The following is a 16,914-nucleotide window of genomic DNA, read 5'->3' as shown; positions in this document are numbered from 1 at the left end:
CGTTTTGTCGCCCTCAAAATTTTTGAGATATTTAGCTCAAATTTTGAACATGGGTTGTATAAGTAGACGTAAGTAGCATAATTAGACGGATGTTTCTCACATTATTCTTTGGTGGCGAGAAAATGGTTAAATGCAAACTTTCCAGAAAGATGGGTAGATCGTGGAGGACCAATCGCTTGTCCTCCTCGATCGCCCGATCTAACGACTCTACATTTTTATGTTTGGGGATTTATGAGGGAAAATGTCTACTCTACTCCTGCAGTAAACTCTCAAGAAGAACTTATTAGGCGAATAAACAATTCTGCTCTTAGAATAACCGCTCAGAATTTGAGATATTTTTGGTGCTCTATATAGCGACGTTCTAATTTATATGTAGAACGTAATTGCGATCATTTCGAACGGTTTCTGTAGTAATAATTATTTTATTTTGATTACAGTTATTTTGTTATTATATCCAGATTAAATTATCGCAGTTCAATTATTTCTTTACTTGAAGTTACTGTTGTCCTCATACTTGCTCCTATTTTTCACTACTCATCTGTTGAACTTTCGCTCAACTCTTTAATCGTCAACAAGTAAATTCTTACTCCGATTTACACTGTAGTAGTGTATCAAAAAATGTAATCTCAGTAGAATGGCAGGCATGTCAGAAACTAACCAAACCTACTCGACGAGGAAAGTAGCGTGCCTTATTTCAGTATTTTCCGAATGACTAGAAAACTGCTAGAATGATCAAAACACACAAGGGAATTTAAAATGAACAGAACATTTAAGTTTCTAAAATTAAATAATATGCGATGTATCATAAACAAGTTTTGAGCGCTAAAATGGGTCATAATCCTAAAAAATATCATCCTGTAGATTTTCACGATCGTCTAGTATCATCTAATCATGTAGACCCCTAAGAGTAAGTTACACTTCAAATTTGCGTTAAATATCTGAACAACTTTGACAGCTATAAAAGATAAATTGAATAAAGTATAAAACTGCCACACTCTGTATTTCCTTAACAAAATATTTCTCGAACATAGTTTATACAGTAAACTAACATCATTTTTATGCACAAAATACGTAGTTAAAATTCTGTTGCAAAAACCCGGAGGTCCTGTATATTGAAGTGTGCGAGTGCAGGAGTTCAGGTGGTTATTCATTATACATATACTGAATGCATATGTTTTAGGACATAATTAAATTGGCTAATTATGTATGTGTGGTACTAACAAAAGTTCTGCTTATTTGCTTCATATGAACGTTCATATAATTATATATATATATACCTTTGTTCTATTGAGAACCATTGTCTCGTCGAAATGATACGGATTACCAAGTCGGAAAAGAAAACGTCGAGTTGAGTATCGCAGAGAGTGGTAAAGATAAAAAAACGCAAAACACATTCACAAGAGAAAAGAGCAATATCAAACAACTGGCAGAAAGCCTATGACGCCATACAACCAGACTTAACTTTAAGAGACTCTGCAAAGTAATCCGGCATACCAGACAGAAACCAGAAGACAAAAGCTCAAATGAAGCTTCTAAAAACAATCTCGGAGAAAGTGTTAATTGGATGCCAGATAACAGAGGAATCGTGTAACGGCCAACGGATATTCGGCCTTATCAGGCACACTAAAAACGAGAAAAAAAAACATTTTGGACGCAACGTGACCATACATGAATAAGAGACTCAGCAATAATCATCGACATTCAGACGGGAATCGATTGGGTCTTCATTGCGGATCAATATCCTAAACTAAAAAATGCAATGAGGAAGCAGTCCACAAAAATTCTGCCAATAATCCTAGCATCCTGTATGCTCCGAAAGTAGAAAAGACAATTTGCTCGGCACGAAGATACAATTTCCATGCCAATGATCGTCTAAAAAACACGTCTATTCAATTTGCCTTTTAAACATATTGGCATTTCCCGAGATTCCCACAGGAACTGAAGAAGAACACGTTCCCGTTTCAGAGGTCTCCAATGACAGATATACGTTAGGAAATGGTTTGGAAATCAAATGGTAGCAAAAAGCACTTTAATTTGCCCCCCTTTTTTTGTGAAAATCATAAGCTTTAACAGGTGTTGACCTGATACAAGGTAAACCCATCGGAAAAGCGTTTACTGAAATTTGGTAAATGCGTTACTCTGGACTTGGGGACAAGTCCTGGATAGATCGAGGCAATAAACAACTCGTTGACAGGCCATTGTACCCCAAAGTCCGATACAAGGGCGTAAAAAATGGTCTGTCGATGAAGTTATTGTTTAGAATAATGGCTTTTTATTTGCCCGTAAAAGTCCTGTATTCTGCCACAACACGATTGCAGCTTTAACACACGGACTTTTCGTTTATTTGATGAGTTTAATTAATTCTATTCCACACATTGAAATCCTACCGACTGCGCCAAGAGATTTTCTTCAGTTTTATGCCACAATGATTTACTATTAAATCACCGTTCTGTTCGCTCAAAAAACATCATTTCACTCGGAAATAAACGAAAGCAGGATGAAAGCGGATCATGTTCTAAAGCAGCAGGAAGAATGAATGTTAAAAGAAACGAAATATTACAGTTTAACGAGGTAGACGTAATTTATGAACCGCTTGAGTTTACCGAGTTGCGAAGTGCACTCCAATTTTGGCTCTGCAAAGTTGTATCTATTACGAGACGGAATGGAAATTTCAAGGGAATTTCTTTGATTTAATTATGAATCTATTTCTGTTTAGTTTCGGATGGTCAAAGGTTAACTGAATGCTTGAAAGATCTTTCTGAATCGAGGATTCTTGCCTTCGAGTTCAAATAAATTATTTTTCAGCAAAAGTTTCTTACCGAACATATCACATCGATTATGCAATAGATATAATTTTAATTTTTTTTTGTGACGTATGCTTGTTTTTGGCACAGAGACGGCATTGGTACCAGCAGCTCTTAGTATTTCCAGCTATTCGTCCCCAGTCTTATCTAATAAACGTCCACTTTTCATCGCCTCAACGCCTCTATAAAAACTGTCGGACAACAAAAAATAAAACCTCTCTAAAAATGTCTTAGATCTCAAGATCCTGATAGTGGAAAAGGATTTGTCTTGTCTCCTTTCAGAAAACGAGTAATCCGCTTATCGGGACGGAGCCGAGGTGAAGAGCTGCACCATAACGTTTGACACTTAACACTGGGTTAGGGAACAAGAATATTGTTTTAAGGAAGTTTTGAAGGCATTACAGCTTGAGTAAATTACCAAAAAAAATTCTTTTTAATCATCAATTTTGCAACCTAAAGCTGGTTAATCAAGGGTATTGACGTAGGAGTTGAAAGAGACATAGATGCTGTAGCAGGAAATTTCGAGAACTTGCCAAAATTGCAAATAAACATGTTCTTTAACTTGACAATTTTACAGCCCTATGGAGGGCATTCATCAATTATTTGCCACATGGAAATTGAATATTCAAGACACTGAAGCCATATGGATCGGGAAAAAGCTCGATGGAGAAAAAATATGAGGGAGGTCAATGAATAAAAGACACTAAAGATAATATCGCAGGCTACTTCTAGATAGCACACGTTGGTAGTCACATTCGGCATTTAAGGGTTAGAATGCGCCTCAAACAGGCTCTCCGAACTAATCTCCAAGTGGCAAATCTTGGTAACCCTGCAACAGACTCTTATACATTCGACCGGTGGATGTTAGGACAAACGCACTGGGAAGGTTGAGGGCCGTTCTCCAGTTCTCAGGTCACCTATAAAGGCACCTGATTCTTCAATAAGTCAGAAGACGCCGTGGATGTTGAAGTTGGAGTTGCAGCCTCTTTAAAAACCTCTCTTATACGGAGATCGGTCTGCTACGTGAGTTCCCATAGATTGCACTGCAACCCCTCCTTGCTGAGATTTTGAAAAAGAAACACTTTTCTCACATTCTGATTCTATGGACATATTGAAATTTAATCACGTAGGACTGTTTAATTATTTATGAAGCCATTATTTAAATATTTTAGACAAGGTGACAATTTCCAAACGTATTACCTGCTGCCCTCCTCTAAATTCAAATATTTAATCAGTGTTAAAACTTTATCCCATATTTGCAAGAGCAATAATGGGAATGACATGGAGTGTGACTAACTGTTACACTCTATTTATTCCTATGCAAATGTGCGGCCACATGGACCTAAAAATTTAATTTTCATTTCGGCAAATGGTAAATTCGGCCCTGTTTTTCTACGGGTTTATTTTTGGGCTGTTTGAACAGTTTTTATTGGTTTGCCGGCGTCGTTTTTTTCATTTAGTTGATTTCGACCAAAATCTGAAAATTCTATTAGTAAATTTAATTTCCGATGTGAAGGCACCTGAGCACCCATCAAACTGTGAAAATGGGAACCGATCCAAAGTTGTGCAGGTGATAGTTCAAAATGGGCAGGCGGTGGTAGGGTCACAAATGGTGACGTCACCACAAATTCACTAAAAAACCGCCTAAAATTTTCGTAAAATGAATCGTGCTTCGATAATCAAATTGCCCAGCATCAGCGTATGTATCATTAAATCTACGAGCAGTGCATTGAATCATACGCCTTTCTCCTATCTCCTATGACACTGAGACTCTGAATTTAGAGGAAACAAATCACTTTTTAAACCTTGTCAAGCTGAAAATACAATTTTCCGATTTTCCCTTTATAGAAATATGCCTTTCCGTCGTTATATCGTAAAAGAGCTTTCCGCCCCTTGTATCCAGTTCAAAGGCTGCGGTCCGATGCTTCTGCGGTTAGCGAAAGGTCCGTGTCATGTTCGAAGGTAGAAAAAGGCAGTTCGGCGGATACAACCGGGAGGCCCGAGGCAAGGTCGCTCAGTTTCAGTAAAGAATATTTTGGTAAAAGACTCCGAAAATGTTTATTTGTTATACCGCCGAATGAATAATTCCTCCTAAATTTTTCAGTTAACAGCAAACGGTAGCAATACGAATTTCAATGGCGCGAAAACATCCCTGTGGAAGATGAGTGGGAGAAAGAAGACGAACCTTTCGAACGGTACTAATTTTAGAGGGTCAAACCATACCCATCTAAGAGCATGGACGTCATGGATAGATTCAAATCGAAATCCAAAGGAGCTCATCGTTGCATCCATCTGCAGCCCCATTAAATGAAATCAGACGGATCGCAGGACAATGCCTACACGCCCATGTGGATGAGATGCACAAATTCGCCGAAACACCCCAGGAAGTTGAAGAAGGACTTGGCCAGGGACAGTTCTCCATACAAACGGAATTCTACCAACGATTTTCGTCTTTACCCTGAAAATCACCGCATCTACTCTACCAACAGGCAGACTGGAGGATTGCCCCTGCCTCCGCACCCTGTTGTGACCTGAACATTTGTGATAGTGTAGAAGATGGGTGTTTGTACAACAGGTATTTATTCTAAAATAGATACTTTGCCACTTCAACAATAATACATATCAATACGTTAATTATTATTTATGTGCGAATATCTACGCTTTGCGAAAAATTGATATTTTAAATTAGACACTTTTGAATTTGCGATAGTCATAAATTCCGAACGATTTGGGCTATGGCAACGGAATTTTTACACATTCATCATAGGTTTTAAATACTTATGGGGATTCCAAATATGACAGAATGAAGCCTGTCAAAGAGTATACTGATTCGTCTTAAAAAAAACACACACACACACAAGAATGTAAAGCGAGTTTGCCATAGATTAAATCGTTCGGAAGTTACGACTGTCGAAAGTGTAAAAAGTGCTATATTTCTTCTATCTCTAGGAGCTTTTGAGATAATTGCTATCACGTGAAATATGGGACACCCACTTTAAGATAAAGCAAATTCGAAGCTCACCATGGAGATCTCAGAAACTGCAAGAGATAGAGTTTAGGTTAAACTGTGGCAAAGTTGCGTTTTATCTTGAGCTAGAAATATCCGAAAGAACTTAAAACACGTTAATTAGTTTTTGTTATTCCAGGACGATAATTCACATTTTTTAAGCACGCCTGTTGGCGCACAAAGCTCCAGGACATCAGTCTTTTGAAAGTTTGTCAAATCAAATTTAATTCGTGTAAAATATCAGACCCACGGTTTACACGCATTAGGTTTGACAATTCTGGGAAATCATGCTTAATTAGAATACCTCGTATTCTGGCGATGGTGAATATACGTACGCCTCTGAAATATCTGATTTTCAAATAAAGGAAAATAACGATTTAATCTACAAAAAGTGAATCAGTGTCGTAACTTAGTTTTAAAGAAGAAAACTCGGCAAGGTAAATTATTGGCAAAGTTCAAAGTTGTATCCTCCTGCAATCGATTTAAGTAAGCCTCTGAAGGTTTCTATAAAATCTAAATTGTAAAAGAACCAGTGGTGTAACTCACTCTTAAAGACGGCGTAAATTTTTTAGGTTTAAAATTTTTGTAAGCATAATTAATGACCGAGTTACACCTTGCTGAAATTAGTTCAATTAAGTTAATTGACCTAAGTGTAGCTCCCATGTTTCATACGAAGTTCTGAAATTTCTGGTTTTAATAAAGGCGATGGCTTCTTTTAAGCAACTGATATAACTAGCGGCGTAACTTACGTTAACTTCGCTGTTTCGTTATGAAGAACATTGAAATCGCGATTATTTTCGCATAAGCCACAACGATTTTCACTGTCGTTCACCTTGCCGTACTCGTTTTCCATTGTAAAAACTGTCATTAAATTAGTTGAAATTGGAAGTATCTCCATGACACAATTCCACTAAAAAATGGAGCCAGTGAGAAATATGACTCTCATACTTTTACAAACACAGAGCGCATGAGGAAATGTGTTGAAATTCCTGCATTTTTTTACTGATTTCTGTAACGTATAGCAAAATTAGAACAAAGTCATGCATGAAACGCAATAGGAAATGCTATTTTATATAACTCGTGTCACGTTGCAGAACCTCGTTTCGTTCGTCCCGCAAACTCCCATAGGTTACATAAAATTTTGCATTTTCTAAATAGTTACGTTAATAACTATTTGTAGAAAATACTGTTTTCTAAGATAACCTTGTATAGACGGTAGAAATGAGCCAGATCGAAAGAGACCCATCTTTGTTTAAATCGAGGGAGCTGGAGGGTGAAATCTGCTCATTACAAATAACGCGAGTTTAAATATCACCCCAATTGATGTGGTTTTGGTCTGATTTTACTCTGGATTGTTTACGAGAACAAATAATAGATATGTGCCATTCTCTAACGAACCAACCAAATTCCGTTTTAATCACCCCCCCCCCCCCTACTTAATTATAAAACCCCCAATCACTCACAAATCCCATTTCCAATAACAATATCCTGGACTGAGAAGGGTCGTGTCAATTTTGAGTGCTCAGCTACATATGTGGGATTCCATAATTAGCAACAATTTTAATTAACGTTAGTCTTTAACGTTCTGCGACAAAATAAAACTAGCCAGACTCTTGTCCCCATCGAGTCGTTCGTTTCAATATTTAAGGCCTTAAATGTAACGGAAACCCTGGAAACAATGTTCGGGGGAAACTGTACACTCGCAAATATCTCAAGGGACTATCGGAAATGCTGTCATGCCAAAATAACTTGCATATCAAACTTCGAAAGTAAATTCTCTTTAGAAGGATGTATACACAAAGGAAGAGAAGTAACCTGGATATTTTACGGAATTTAGGCAGATATCGATACTGTCCTCGAATTGGGCATCTGCAGGGTTTATGAGGCAATGAATATCAAGCATTTACGTAAATTATAAAGGATCTTTTGTTAGTACCGAGTCATGTGATCCTCTGGTGTGTAAAAGTTGGACGAAGTGTGGAAGTTCGTCTAATTAAGCTGAACGAGACAAATACAAGGAAAGTTCAGGTGGAAGTTTACGCATTCTGTGACAAAAAGTTGTCTTCGAGGGATTGAGAATGATAGTTTCGGTTGGGGCCTCATCAGTGAAGTTTTCCATATCTATAAACAGGTTTGCGACAAAGGAGGCAGGCGCCAATAAATTTGAAGCACAAAGGAATTCTTTTCCCTCAAGTAAAAACCTAACTTCGAGAACACGGCGAGTTCAATCTAAACTTTGCCTAGATACGGCGAAATTGGACTTATGCTCATATTCTTCTCGGGATAAATATTGTTAGTAATCTTTTAGACCCCTCTCATAATCCACAGAAAACGGCCTCTTAACTTTAGAACTTTTCTGGGCGGAATTTTATTAGAAAAATGCTTCTGTTGCAAGTTTTCGACGCCATTTCATTTAAATTTTATTATAATCTCGTCTTTCCGGGGGAGAGAGGCGAATAGCGAAAGCTAAAGGCAAATTAAATTCTTTTATGGTATGGGTTTTAATAAGTTTTAAATATACACTCCTTTGAAATGAAGGCACGCAATATTAGTCACTTTTAAGCTCTGGATGTTGTCATTTTAAGTCTAGTTTCATTTAAGTGTCAATGGAGAATTAGTTCTATGAAACCCTCCCCAAACATGTATTTCATTCAAATCTTAATAGCTGTAGCTCTAAGGACAAAGAATGTTTTTCGTTTCCAGTGACGTCCAGACTTATTTACCAGTGCGTCAAGAGCATCCCGGAAAAGCCCATCCAATAAGGTATTTTACAGAAAATACATTACCTTTATATGAAAGTTTCTCACGAACTGCATTGTGTCCAAAACTGTTCAAAAGAACTGAGGTTACTCCGTTTTATTTGAATGAGGATCTTCCTGAAATTTGATCAGAGTTTTATGTAATGAGAGATGCATATCTGCTCGGTAACTCCCATGTTCTCCAGTTCAAATGAGTCTGGAGAACTAGTCTCAATCGGGAAAATTTCTCGCAATTATCATGAAATTTATTTCGCCTTTATACTGAATCAAGGTAAGTTCGCAGATCCCTTGTGGAAAACCTCAATAAATTGTTAGAATTTATGTTGTTATTGAACTGTGATGAAAACTCTTATAAACAAAACTTTCCTCGTCAAATTTTGTGATGTAAAACTACGAAAGCTGTTTACTTTTCATTGCTACGAAGAATGAAGGAATTGAATTTCTCCATGTAGCAACATTTACATATAGAGATTGATATAATAAAAGGTAGTTAACCATCCAGTATTTTAATAAAAGCTTTAGTTCCTAGAAAGGTAAGGTGCACTAATGAAGGCGACGAACTAATAATCTGCTAGTTAGGAAAAAATTATTGCCTAGAATCAGACGGCGAGTACGACGAGATGAAAAGTCATCCGTCGGGAGGCGTTCGTGGGAACACGACCTTGTACGTACCAATTTAAGTGTCCACTCCCGGGCATTGCTCAAAAAGAAACAAGAAGATTGGGTCTTGATCATTACGGTTGGACCGATGGGGGCTAAAAGTTAAATGCCCGGGCGCTTCATGGGAACAACACCAACTCTTATAGTGAGGTCGTCAAATAGGCGTGAAATTGTTAATTGCAATGCAAAACAAATTCTCCAAGCTGGGAACGAGGTTTCAAATGAAATCACTGGAGAGGTCTTTCACTATCTAATAGAGAGGAGGCTTTAACGTAAGAAAATTTATATTGAATGTTAAAATTACGCATGTATTTTTGACGTTAGTATTAGAGTAAAGAAAGGATTTCTAGGTTTAAGGCAGTAAACCAATAGAATATCATAGATCTTACCGATATTACATTTTCGTTACAACCGGGATTGTAGTTTGATTTTTTAATCAGTGGCAGATTCTTTAGGAGCCTTGAAGCCATCTGACCGCAAACCCCTCTTTACAATGCTTTTTCAACTATTTTTCCAATTTATATATGTTATATATATTACATACACACACACACAAGTATATATATCTTTACATTAGATTACCTTTATTATTCAATGTAATGACATTTCATGAGATTCAATGGGTTTTGTTTAACCCGAGATTTTTCCGATCTCTAGATCTCTCTCTCTCTGGCATATATGAAAAATTCAAAAATGACCCTGGACAACGTTTCACATGTCACGTGAAATTATAATACCTCGTTCCACAACAAGTTCGTGGAAAATCCAGGCATTAATGACTATCATAGAGGAAATTAGTAGCATGATAGTTTGATGCGGTCAGGCCATTTATATGACCAGTTATACGTCTTTATCAACATGTCAGAGTTCCGGGAAATAACGTTCCGTAACGACGACCAAGACAAATTGCCCAAATGCGCTAATATGCATATATTTAAGCCATAATTCATATTTGAGTATGTTTGACAAGGGCTAAAAGGCTTCTTGCGCCCACCGCAACTGGAAACTTTGAGCTCTGAGATATGCACAGACGTATTGAAATTAATTTCTACCTCTGTATGACCGAATAGAGGCTCAATAGGCGGCTTTCACATGTAGAAACATCAAAGCAAATATTTCATTTAAATTACTTAAGAGGGAGTAATGAGGCTTTTTGGAAGATAGAGACATGTTGAGGCTCAGTTTTAATTAGCGTCTTAAGACTGGAAATTCCCGGGCACAATTAATAATACATGCAAACACTGCGTTGTATATTTTAAGTAATCCGTCTCTAGTATAAATTTTACTTTATGACTCGGAGATGGCAGGTTTACTACTGGGAAGGAGCTTGTGGTAACGGTGTGAGTGACCAATATTAAAGACCTAATTTTGTCCTAAACTGTTTCTCAAGTTTGGACATTTTTGCTACATCGTTTTTCTCACTCCCCGAAGAAGTCATATCGTGCTTGACAACATCTAAGAGCTTCAGAGACAAATTTAAAAATGTGAAGCTCCTCAAATGCACTTCAACTAGAAACTTTTCACGGAAATATCAATATACCCTGAAAGTTATTTCTAGGTAGTTTAACTTCGGGAGATAAAGTGTGGTGGTTGTTTAAAAGTTTTATTATTCTTAGAGTTTTACCGCCTTCACAGATGACTTTCACAAGTTATGATAGTTATGTTTCTACCTTTCGGTTTTTATTCAATGTAATCTAACTTACGCTCGCAGGAAACAAAAGCTGGAACCCTATTTAACAACTTGTATCGAGTCACTTTATTACCGCACTGTATTGTCTTAAATCGATCGTTTTTTTTAAATGAGAATAGGATAGAAACAAAAACCTCTATTTTCCCCTCGACTGGACTCAAACTTCCTATTTAAATAGAAGCATCAAATCTGGGTAATTGAGAAGGCAAACACTGGAATAAGGACGTACATGTCCATGCAAAGAGGACGGCCAGAATCGTTTAAGAGTTCCGCAAACATTCTGGGGAAACACATTCCCTCCTTGTTTGTGCTTCCATTACTATTAATTAATCGGTCCTCTTTTAGCTGAATTTGTTTTACTTCATCACGTTTCATTTCTTGCCGAGAGAGGATTTACGTGTTTGCTCAGCACTTGTCAAAGGCGAGATTTCTACCAAAGCGTATATGATGGATTAATGGGGAAATAGTGTTTTTAAAAAGCAATTTGAAACAGTATTTTTATACTGAGGCTTTTTATGAAGGTTCATCCAGTTACGCTTTAAAGCTTTCTCGTTTCAATTAAGTGTTCTAAAAGCTCACTCTAGGAACGTTTCAGTATCTCCAAATACCTTGAAAAGTACACTGAATGATTTAAAATTGAGATCTTTCTGGTACTGAAAAATTTACGATGTCACTTTTAAAATCACCTTGGTTTAGCGAAGAAAGAAGGGCCAGGTCTGATTTTTGAGATGTTCCAAAATTAATGTATTTTGGTGCAATTAAAGAAACTATTCACAACAACTGACGTTGTCGTTCCGTTGACGCAATTTAGAACAAAAAATCTCTAAAAATTAAGGTTGATGATGAGAGACGGAGTGTCTGAATATAAGAGCGATGTAGAAGAATTGATCTTAGCGTTCACTTTATGGCGATTAGAAGACCCATTTTGATTGAAATTGCCTGCATGTTTCACCTACTAACTAACAATATCCACCGTATATATCGTTGTTTTTACACAGCTTTCCTACACAAACAAAGGAAAACCCATTACCCCTAAAGTGAATTTTATTTGCGTTTAAACTTAACAACATCTGCAGGAAATTAGCGGCGGTGTTAAAAGACAGCCAGTTCGAACTTTCCATTGCCCTGACGGGGTTGTGTACTATCACGAAATCTTTGTTACATTCTCAGGTTTAATAGGGAGCGAACTAAATTGCCCCGTGTAAATAAGTTACGTGGTTCGCTTTATTCCTTGTCCGATTAACCTTTCAAATGTCATAAAATGCGAATCGACAAGTGAAGGGCTTTCGCAATATCACTGAGTGCCCCTGGTGTTACAAAAATGACGAGAAGCCATTATAAATCATTGGGCTCCACAGGTAAAACTGTGAAATATAAACATGTTTTCCAGGGAGTATAAAGCGAGGCATCTCCAAAGGCCCATACATTCTTTATTCCTTTGGAGATTTATAGATAGGAGTCTCTGCGTTGGACAGAAGACTAATGCAACACCTGGGCTGCTCTGCTAGTGCAAAGGGCTGCTTTGCTCCTGTTCCTTCCCTATAAATTTGTTATGATTTTATAAGTGTGCGTTTAGTGTAAAGTTTGCAAGTTGAGACTGCAATAAATCTAAAGTTCGGTAACTCTTTTATATTAGAAAATGAAGGTTATAAATTGTCTTACAAATAGTTGCAATAATACTGCAGTGATGAGTCAAAATAAAGTTTTTTCGTACGAGAACAGGCCGTGAACGCTTCCTTCCTGTTGGGCAGAGAAAGAGCGCAGCTCAAAGCGGAGCTCATCTGAGTATGTCATTTTTCTGAAATGGCACGAGATTAGCTGTGACTTATTCTCAGAAAAGCTAACATGTTGTTCTGTTTTGAGAGGAAGGAAAGGAGACTGAGGCCAAATCCGACCTTGAAATTTCGATAAAAATCACATTGTACCAGAGCGATTGAGGCCAAGAGTTTTCTAACAAATGATAAAATAAATATTACGCGTACGTATAAATACTGAAGCTCAGTTGCACCATTTACCATCAATTTAGCTAAAACATCGCTCAGATAACCTTCACGGAAGACATAATCTTCAAGTTTTGGATGCAGGTGTCTGGAAATTACCTACAGGTTGTATACACTCCAACTTTTCTTCAAACAAAAGCTACATTATCTGCGAAATGCATCCCTTAGGCCTAGAGAATGATCTTTATTTCCGAGTTTTGAGGAAAATTGTAAAACTAATAGAGCAGTTAGGATTCTGTATACACCTGCCACTCTGCCACTGAAACTATATAATATGCCACTTGAAAATCTAAAAAATTATTTACGAATTGCCTAACTTAAGAATAATGCTAACGAAAACTTGAGATTCTGATCACAAACCTATATATATGTGGATCGTTATTTGTGGAGGTGCATTGTCGCCACCATTGATGAGCATTTGTAAACTAATAATCCAATTAGAGATAATAGATTCTATGCAGATCTCTAAATTGGAAATGCACTGGAAATTGGAATGATATTCTATGAAATTTTAACGTCAGTAAATTATCGGAAAACCCAAAACGATTTTCTATGAATCATCAAGTTTTACAGAGACTTGGGAATTAATAATACAAATAAGGGTGCGATATAACTAGAGTCAACGTGCTTTGCTATAGGGACTTTCTCTTGAAGCCTCTTACAGCAAGCAGCCACAGTCGGTAATATACGTGTTCGACAATTAAGCCCCCCGATACACCTCTTGATACAACGTGATTCCAAATCGATTATCCCCAATTTAAGCACACTCACGAGCGCATAAAGCTGTTCCTTCCCTCTAACTAATGGTCGCCTTATCTCTAGAAACTACATTAATTTGTCCCCGTCCTTATCTTACCTAAGTTGTTTCAGAGATTTAGCGCCTATATCCTGACATCCATGTTTTATTCCGGTTATCAGATAAGGGACGTAGGTCAGGACTGACCCTTTATCGACGATGCTTCCGCTTACGCCTTGGGCCACTTTCAATTGGTCACCCTCACTTAAATCACAATTAGTTTTCGCTTCTTCGATAAAAAGGAAATTCTCACCAATGAAAATATCTGCTCATGGCAGATCCCATGGTGTCTTTGCTCGTCATTGCTTCAATACTACCCATCCCTCGATACTTCTTAAGACGAACGCCATCATTATAGAAGTACTCTCCAGGTGCTTCTGTGGTTCCTGCTAGCATTGATCCCATCATAACTGCAAAGATTGCTGGTTGACAAAGGTTTCTAAGAAATTGTTGCTCATTACCCGTGGAGGCTCCTAGAGCTAGAGCCTTAATAATGCCACCACTAGAGGATACTCCCCCATCTGCAATAACAGGAACTCCAAATGTTCGGGCGTATTCGGCCACCCTATATACTGCTGTGGCCTGCGGCCTGCCGACAGCCATTACCTCTTGAGTGATGCAAATGCTACCACTGCCCATCCCAACTCTCAAAGCATCTGCTCCTGCTTCTATCAGGTTTTGAGCTTGTTTCATAGTGACAACTAAAATATATGTTAATTAGCTGATGGTAGGAGATTAAGAGACACCTACCATTTCCTGCAACAACCTCAACATGAGAGTAGGCTCTCTTAATGTGCTTGATCATATTTATTTGGTAGATTGAGTTGCCTTGTGAGGAATCTAGGACAATCACATCGACTCCTGCTTGAACCAGCAGGGATAGACGATATTTGTCTTCTTCTCTGGTCCCTATAGCTGCTCCCACTATCAACTGCCTAAAAATAATCTATCGGTTATAATTTAGTGACTCTATAGAGATTTTCGAACTTATTATCGTCCTTTGAAGCAATAGGAAAATTTCTAGCTTTATTCAAATCAGTTCTAGCTATCAGCGCTACCAGAGCTCCCTCAGGGTCCACAATAGGCAATTTCCCTTTCTTACTCTTCTGCAATATTTCATTTGCAGCGTTAAGAGTCACATCTGAAGGAGCAATCACAAGGTCGTCCAATAAGGTCATGACATCCTCAAGTTTACTTCCGAGCATGTTCGTATTCTCCAAAAAGTCGATATCTCGGGAAGTGACCATTCCAATGAGTTTCCCTCCAAGAAGCCCCGTATCAGTTATGGGAATACCGCAGAATCCGTGTTTTTTCTTGATTTCTATAACATCCATGACGGTGTTTTTGGGGCCTAAGACAATGGGGTCTCTGATGAAGCCATGTTTGTATTTTTTGGCTTTTTGAACTTCGTTCGCTTGATACTCAGGGAGGCAGTTGTGGTGAATGATGCCTATGCCTCCACAAAGCTATGAATAAAAGGGATTTTTTTTTAATGGAAGGCAGCACAGCGCTCGAGGATTGAAACAGCCACAGCGGGATTTTAGAACATGTTTAACATCAAAAATCTCTTTTCGGGTCTAGACAAATTGTCTCTAAAAGCACACGTGCTTTTACAATTGCGCACGTGATGTTGACCAAGTTCTTTGCCAGCAATTTCAAACCTTTTGGGTCCATTAAAGCAAATTTTCATAAATTAAAGTTAGGTAATAATGGTAATGTCTGAATATAGGAAGAAGAAACCCCAATACGGACACGCTGGGAGAGTTAATTAAAACCCTTTTCCAAACATTAATCGAGCATTTCTCGAAACGAACATTCGATCAGCATTATCCTCTTCTCTCTTAACATAGGATTTTAAGAAATTCAGAAGTAAGAAGTAACTTTAATGCAGTAAATCACTTCTAGAACTGTTTGGGACGTAACAAAGAAATTAAAACGGCCAAGAGCTATTAAGGCCACTTTTAGCCAAAATTGAATAAAGATAATGAACAAATATAAACGTTAAAAATTGGAAAGTTTTCGCAGATCATTAAGCACAAAATTCTTATATATTTCAACGTGACCTGATGCTGAGATATATCTGCTACAATTTGATAAGAACATCTTGTTATACGGGACCTTTGACCTTATACACTAAATTCTTCTGACGCTTATAATATTAATTTCACGAAATATTCGTGTATAAATTAAAAAAAAAACTTACAGATAAAGCTATGGCCATATCAGCTTCTGTCACTGTGTCCATAGGCGAGGACACTAAAGGGGTTTTAAGCCATATTTTCCTGGTTAGCTGACATGTTAAATCCTGAGGAAAGTTGCTAGTATAATTTAGAAATAAATAGTGACTTAAACTTACAACTTCTTGAGGCGGAAAATCAATGTATCCAGGAAGAATTATAAAGTCGCTAGATAATTCATGTTTCTATGAATAATTTGGTTGCACATTGCAGTGGAAATCTTACTTGTAGGTGAGGCCATTGCCTGAATCCATCATGGTTTTGGCAGAAACTCCATCTTTCCATTCTTCGTGGTTGCTTTTGTGTCCATTGACGATGGGCATTTTTCTTTTGGCCTTGATTGCAAACACGTGTTTCTCGTCTTAGAATCTGTTTACTGAAATCGTTAAGATGCCGGTGTTGTCTGCTCGGAACATGCTTATCAACTAAAAATTGTTCGCAATTCTAATTGTCCGATAAAATTGTTTGTCTTTACCAGGGCATCTCGTTATGTACTCCATCATTTTATTGGCAGGAAATTTACACTATTCGACATTCGTGGCTTTATAGACATAATAAAAACAAACCACTGCCTCCAATCTTCCCTCCATTTACGTGGCCATGAATCCACTCCATCCTATTGCTTTTGACGTTTATTTTCCATTAAATTTCCGCGTTAAAAATCCACGTTCGGGAGGAAATGCGGTAAATTCTCAAACCGCAAAACACTCAACGTACACACGTGGAACTGATACTTTACAGGTAAATCTCTTGAAGAGTAAATCAGGTCAAATAACTTTTCAAGTTCGACGTAGGTAAACGGAAACAGCCTTCGGTTACTAATTTCAATATTGGCTTTGATGGTTTTTGCATTAAACTTATGAGGAGTTTGTGAAGTATGAAATTCTGAGGTTTCAGAAATGTAAATAGAGCTGTTAAGTTCAAACCGGGCAAAGTTAAGTTAGAGTATGTCAGTTTATCT

General features: G+C 37.6%; 1 protein-coding gene across 1 annotated transcript; it reads right to left on the bottom strand.

The window, feature by feature from the left end:
* Nucleotides 1-12,534: 12,534 nt before the first annotated feature.
* LOC136344437 (inosine-5'-monophosphate dehydrogenase 2-like) lies at nucleotides 12,535-16,378 on the bottom strand. The gene is made up of 9 exons (XM_066291910.1): nucleotides 16,179-16,378; nucleotides 16,073-16,121; nucleotides 15,920-16,021; nucleotides 14,704-15,182; nucleotides 14,467-14,651; nucleotides 14,178-14,417; nucleotides 13,970-14,126; nucleotides 13,777-13,920; nucleotides 12,535-12,718 (listed from the first exon to the last, which is right to left on the bottom strand). The coding sequence occupies exons 1-9, from the start codon at nucleotides 16,274-16,276 to the stop codon at nucleotides 12,613-12,615; spliced, it is 1,560 nt and encodes a 519-aa protein (XP_066148007.1). The 5' UTR covers nucleotides 16,277-16,378; the 3' UTR covers nucleotides 12,535-12,612.
* Nucleotides 16,379-16,914: the final 536 nt, after the last annotated feature.

Source organism: Euwallacea fornicatus, chromosome 17, assembly GCF_040115645.1.
Source record: "Euwallacea fornicatus isolate EFF26 chromosome 17, ASM4011564v1, whole genome shotgun sequence".
Lineage (NCBI taxonomy): Eukaryota > Metazoa > Arthropoda > Insecta > Coleoptera > Curculionidae > Euwallacea > Euwallacea fornicatus.
This window is presented reverse-complemented; position numbering and strand designations above follow the sequence as displayed.

Bases quoted from the DNA above. Each gene is read 5' to 3' on its own strand.
- LOC136344437 (XM_066291910.1), bottom strand. From the start codon at position 16,276: ATGCCCATCGTCAATGGACACAAAAGCAACCACGAAGAATGGAAAGAT. The intron at 16,122-16,178 runs GTAAGATTTCCA...TGAATTATCTAG, and splicing joins GGCAATGGCCTCACCTACAA to CGACTTTATAATTCTTCCTG. The intron at 12,719-13,776 runs GTAAGATAAGGA...GTGCCATTTCAG, and splicing joins AAATCTCTGAAACAACTTAG to AAAAATGACATACTCAGATG.